Source organism: Neophocaena asiaeorientalis, unplaced genomic scaffold (genome assembly GCF_003031525.2).
Source record: "Neophocaena asiaeorientalis asiaeorientalis breed wild unplaced genomic scaffold, Neophocaena_asiaeorientalis_V1.1 scaffold30, whole genome shotgun sequence".
Taxonomy (NCBI): domain Eukaryota; kingdom Metazoa; phylum Chordata; class Mammalia; order Artiodactyla; family Phocoenidae; genus Neophocaena; species Neophocaena asiaeorientalis.
In genome coordinates this window covers 1358407-1364406 of record NW_020174923.1, presented here as the reverse complement: position 1 = coordinate 1364406, position 6000 = coordinate 1358407, and the positions used below count along the sequence as shown (strand labels likewise).

General features: G+C 44.6%; 1 protein-coding gene across 8 annotated transcripts in view; it reads right to left on the bottom strand.

Moving 5' to 3' along the window:
* Window positions 1–234: 234 nt before the first annotated feature.
* Window positions 235–6000, bottom strand: part of CEP112 (centrosomal protein 112) — a 418056-nt gene continuing 412290 nt past the window's right edge. For 5 of the 8 annotated variants that reach the window (XM_024761159.1, XM_024761160.1, XM_024761163.1 and 2 more), the window contains 3 exons: window positions 5362–5463; window positions 1930–1994; window positions 235–643 (listed from right to left, as the gene is read on the bottom strand). In XM_024761159.1, coding sequence (XP_024616927.1) covers window positions 640–643; window positions 1930–1994; window positions 5362–5463 — 171 coding nt within the window. In that variant the 3' untranslated portion in view covers window positions 235–639. Of the gene's footprint in view, window positions 644–1904; window positions 1995–5361; window positions 5464–6000 lie in introns of those variants that run through there. The other 3 variants (XM_024761157.1, XM_024761156.1, XM_024761158.1) reach the window with 1 other exon arrangement.

The following is a 6000-nucleotide window of genomic DNA, read 5'->3' as shown; positions in this document are numbered from 1 at the left end:
GATGTCAGATGACTCAGTGACTTTTATTCTAAATAAATGCACTACTTATGGATTTGATTTCTGACATGACATAGGTATTTTTTCCCGTAGCACAATTTGAGATGGTCAGTATATTCTAGGGAAAAAACTGCCATGTCATATTTATTTTAGCAAACGAGGTGCAATTAAAAAGTAGAAATAAAACTGATAAATACAAAGTAATATTTTAATAATATATGAACATGAACACGAAAACAATGTAAACGTTAAATTTTTTGATATGATTCTACAAACGTGATCTTGGTCAGCTGCAACTGGTAAAATTCTGTGTAAAGGCATTAACAAGGCATCGCAAGAAATCATTTCTTTTCCCAATATAAGCAGTTCTCAGTACACACTCAAACGCACACAGATATGGAAATCAGAAATAAAGGAATGTTAAAAAAAATAATGTAGGCAGACACAAATAAAACCACCCCGTTAGTGTACGAGTGATGCATGTTTTTATGATCTCAATTACATTTAAGTATTAAAAAATGCCATTGATCTCACAATTTACAACATCCAAATCTTCAAACCTGTGGGAAGAAATCCAAAGCTCTGTCCAGACGGTTAGATCCATCCCACTCTCCTGGGTTACTCAGGTATGTCACCATGTGGTTACCTGAAGATCAAAAACCCCAAAGTTACAACTTTCTCTAGGTTTAACAGGCACGTCCATAACAAAATATGCTCTAACTCAGGAGGAGCTGGAGAGAGGCTAAAAAGTATATTTGATATCAAATTTTCATCATTTACACCCATAAGGGATCAAGTCCTATCTATATCAAGAATCTTTTGAAAAGTGAATGAGTCACAAAGTTTTCACTTTTTTAAAGCTGAAGTATAGTTGATTTACAATGTTGTGTTAGTTTCAGGTGTACAGCAAAGTGATTCAAATGTATCTACGTACATATTTTTTCGATTCTTTTCCATTGTAGATTATTATAAGATATTGAATATAGTCCCCTGTGCTATAGTCCCCTGTGGTCCTCGTTGTTTATTTTATACATGGTACCGTGTATCCAGAGTTTTTACTTTTAATTCAGTGCCAACTAAATGGTTCAGCCTCTCACTGTGCTAAGAGGAGGGCTGTCAGAGCAGGTAAATGTGATCTATGTCAGTGACGTCTCTGGGAACCTTTGACTGGAAGGGTCTCCTGCGTCCCCGAGGTGTGCGCTCCTGGGGGCACAGTGTTTGGACACCACGGAGCCGTTTATCTATTGATATTTGGGGTTGGTAAACATCTGCTACAGAGCCAAGCGTCCAGGGACGTGGGGCTCTGGAGATGCGGGTGACCACACTGAGGACCACGCCATCTCACTCTCTTAAGAGGAAGACAGCGTCTCCTTAACCCTGCAACTGGGCTTCAAGACAACGTCCTGTTGTGACTCCGCAGGTGAGCCCGGCCTTGTCAGGCACTGGCGGACCCTCATCTCGTTTGGATGGTGCAAGGAGGGGGTCTTCTCCAAGACAGGCTTTTTACGAAAAATAAGTCTTTTTTTTCAAAACTGATATGTTTACGAATTTTTTAAATTAATTGATTATTTATTTTTGGGTGTGTTGGGTCTTCGTTTCTGTGCGAGGGCTTTCTCTAGTTGAGGCAAGCGGGGGCCACTCTTCATCGCGGTGCGCGGGCCTCTCACTGTCGCGGCCTCTCTTGTTGCGGAGAACCGGATCCAGACGCGCAGGCTCAGTAGTTGTGGCTCACGGGCCCAGTCGCTCCGCGGCATGTGGGATCCTCCCAGACCAGGGCTCGAACCCGTGTCCCCTGCATCGGCAGGTGGATTCTCAACCACTGCGCCACCAGGGAAGCCCCAATGCATTTTTAATGAAGATTTTAACACCCAACCAGGAGACCCACAGGCGCAGACAGTACAAACTACTCAGGAGACATTCTGGCCACAGTACCTTCTGCACTGGTAGGCCATCAGCTCCTCTTGAAGGATGGATGCCCTCTTTTGCAGAAAGTTAACCTAGAAAAGAGACCTCGTGTGAGAAGAGGTGAAGGTGGCTTACAGGGCGACACTGTGCAGATACAGTGTCTGGTCGGACTTCATTTAAATTCAGACAACTCTCTAGATAAAACGCAGAGGATCTGTTCAGTGCTAACGCTGTGGTTTTGTATTTGATCACATCCCGTCCCCCCTGGCACTCCATCAGAGGCTACAGGACCCAGTTCAAACCCCGCACTGCAGAGCTGTTTGGACCTGGCCCTGGCCCACCTGGGCGCTTCATCTCCTCTCTTCCACCATCACCACCTTCCACCTCGCATCCTTCCTACTCTGCGGCCCTTTGGCCCTTTGCGGCCATCTGCCATCGTCTGCTTGGGAATGCTTGGCCAACTACCTCCTATTCACTGTCCACTGTTGGGTTCAAGGTCACCTCTGCTCCTGAATTCTTCTGCCCCGCCCCCCTCCAGCCCTGCCCCTCATCACCTCCTGCCCCAGGCAGCCAGCGGCCCCTCCTCTGTGTTCTCCTGTTCTGTTCTTAGCACTTTTCCAACTGCCTTCTGGTGACCTGTCTTCACGTCTCTCCCCCATGCCCGAGAGCTCTCCTGGGGCAGGGATAATGTTGGAGCATCTCTGTAACCCCAGTTTCTTCTTCAGGGCTGGACATGTAGCTGGCATTCCCTAGCTGTTTCAGGAATGAGTGAGTGAGTGGAAACAACATTACTGTCTACTAGAAACCTTAATCGCTCCGGGGATTCCCTGAGGTTGCAGAGGTAGTATTTTGTCGTGGAAAGAGCCTGCGCTTTGTCTGGAGTTAGGCCAACTGGCGTTCAGCTCCTGACTTGGCCTCCATAGCTCTAGGAAAGTTCCTTGTTCTCTTGACGCCTCATCTGTGAAATGGGGTGAACGACAGCCAGTTCCCAAGGTCATGAGGATGACAGGAAGTGACTAACAGGAACTGCCTAGTCCAGAGATCCTGGCAGGTACCACCCTGTGGCCCCTGCCCCTGAGGGGCTAGGGATGGGGGAAACTGGGCCGTCAAGAATAGTCTCTTCAGTTAGACCTCCACAGCACGGTTGAATTATCCTGAAGAACAAATTTCTATACTATTAAAAATACCTGTATCAGGCATAAATTCAAAAGCACTTTACACAACCTACTAGCAGTGGTTTCCGGATAACTTACACTATGGCTTAACGTGATCAGGAGGCAGTGGCACTTGATCACTTTGGAGCTTTACTCTTGTCTCTTTGGTCTGAACTGAAACCATGGCAACGGTCCATTCTGAAACATGGTTATGCAAGACAGGACAGCTGGCAGAGTAGAAACTGTGCTTGGAGAGAGGGAGCACGGCTTTTCTTTTCTTTTATTTTTTTAACATCTTTATTGGAGTCTAATTGCTTTACAATGGTGTGTTAGTTTCTGCTGTATCGCAAAGTGAATCAGCTATACGTATACCTACATCCCCATATCCCCTCCCTCTTGCGTCTCCCTCCCACCCTCCCTATCCCACCCCTCTAGGTGGTCACAGAGCACCAAGCTGATCTCCCCGAGCACGGCTTTTCTAAATGGGTACATATCAAAGTGGTCCCGCTGCTTTTCTGACTCTTTACATCACCCTGGTCTGAATTTTATCCAATTAATCCAGTGACCCACAGGACCACCGATAACTTTGACAGATGCAAGGACTACACTGATCCCACTTCCCTGCCTCCACCGTGCTTTGCCACTGGAATTCCAACAATTTTCAAAAACACAGGCACCTGCGCTCTCAAACTAAATCTGCTCGCTCTGTGGTCTGCACCTCCGCACAGCTGCCGATTCTGAGGCCCTCACGCAGCTGGCAGCTCTCTTTCTGGGTCAACATCCAGTTTTAGGAGGCTGAGTGGCTTTTATTACAGTGAAATGATGTGAATGATAACAGAAGCCCTGCAGGTGGATATCAGGTTTCTCTTTCTTTTCTTTCTTTTTTTCTTAAAAATACCTCCTCTGAAGGTGCTGGGTCCTACACAGCTGACCCTAAGGAAGCCCTCCTACCAAGTGAATGGGTAAACCACATCTTGAGGAGAGCCTTCCACGTAAATAAAGACGACCTAATCCTTTGTAAGTTAACACTCTCCTGTCATACTTATTTTTATAGGTTGGAGTGAGCACAGCCAAACTTCTTAGCCTACAGAAGCGACAGCTAACAGTAGCATAAGGGTTGATGTAATGAACTTTTCATTTTCAGATAAGAGACTTCTGCTGAGGGGAACAGAAAAGGCCCGGCTAACATCTGCTCCACGTATCTGTCCTATACATTATAAATAGCTAACGTGAATTTCATCAAACTACAGCATTTGTTTCATTCGTAAATAAATTTATTGAGGACCTACTCTGTGACAGGCATTGTCCTTGGCACAAAGAGAAAAGAAATCTTTCCCTTGCAGAGCTTTTCCAGGAAAAAGGTATGTTTTAAATTTCTAAGTGTATTAGAAATGGGAATATGTGAACTTCTTCTCATGTTGAGTTAAAACATTTGTTTTTTAAAAAACCAGGAATCTATAAAACTGATGCTATATAAAATATTTACAGCAATATATAAAACTTGTTTTAGAGAAAACTTATGTAGGAAGTTTTTAATTAATATCTAAATTGAAGTCAATTTTAGCTCTTATAAACTACTGTATCAGCAGAAATAGCAATATTTAACCGAATTGTTTGAATACCATGTCGTTATCCTGCCTCGATCCTAAAATGCATCTTGTTATCTCTGACAATCATAGAAAATACACCAGAATAAAAATGCTTCTAACTTAGCCATGTTTTTTATTTCTCTGCACTTTCACATGATAAGGAGTTAGCAATGTGCTAACTGATGGCATTTTGGGCCTGGAACCAAGAATAAAAGGGTGAGTCTGTGTTGGAATGCAGACTGTAAATAAAAGTAACCATAACTGAGCTTTTCAATTTCAAGGATGCTTTTAAGAAAATCTTATCGAGACAAAGAGTTCTTAAGCTGGTAAGAAAAAATTCTAAAAAACCCCACAAAACAAAAAACAATTCATCCTGGGCACTCGGTTATTCTGTGACATCACATGGATTTCTGGCATCAGTTCAGAAACAAACATTAATTAAGATATGCACGTCATCTAAACCCGGGGTCCCCAGCCCCCCCGGGCCGTGGACCGGTACTGGTCCGCCGCCTGTTAGGAACTGGGCCGCACAGCAGGAGGTGAGCGGCGGGCAAGCTTCCCTGTCGCTCACATTATCACCCGAACCATCCCCCCGCCCCCCGTGCCCCCCCGCCGGCCGTGGAAAAACTGTCTTCCATGAAACCGGTCCCTAGTGCCAAAAAGGTTGGGGACCGCTGATCTAAACCCTTGGAAAATTCCCTGATTCTAGAAATTACCTGTGACTTTAGGGAGGAGATAGTGTCTTCAAGTTCTTGTCTTAGAGATGCTGGCATCAATCCTTTAAATTTTGTTTCATATTCTTGTCGTATGTAAGTTATCTAAAATGAACCAAAAAAGCGTATCTTTTTAACCACAGAAATGATTGTTTTGAATTTAAGAAATCCCAGAATAATGTCCATTCATTACAAAGGTAAGTTTGTTACATGTGGTCAGAAACCAGACAGCTGAGATGAAATAAGGGGAAACACAAACTGAACAAGGTGCTCTGTCCTTGTCAATCTGGGAGAGAGAGTCCCTGCCCCAGCACCTTATTTCTTTAAAACCCTCGTTGACACAATTTTTGGCATTGGATAAGGAAAATACCCGTCCTCTCTTCTCCACTCATTATGGACACATCATGCTAATCCTACGTCCTCTTCCTGATCAGGGTGTGGGTTGGGATCATACTAAGCTGTGTGTGAGGACAATTCATAGTATGTCATCTGTTGGGCTAAGACACTGCCCGCTAACCGTCTAGGTACCTGGGTGCTTGATATCATCACGTGATTATGAAGATGCAAGTGAAGGAAAATCTGCACAGCTGTGTCTCCAAGCCTCCCCACACAGGTAACCAGAGGGCCCTCACCATCATGAGC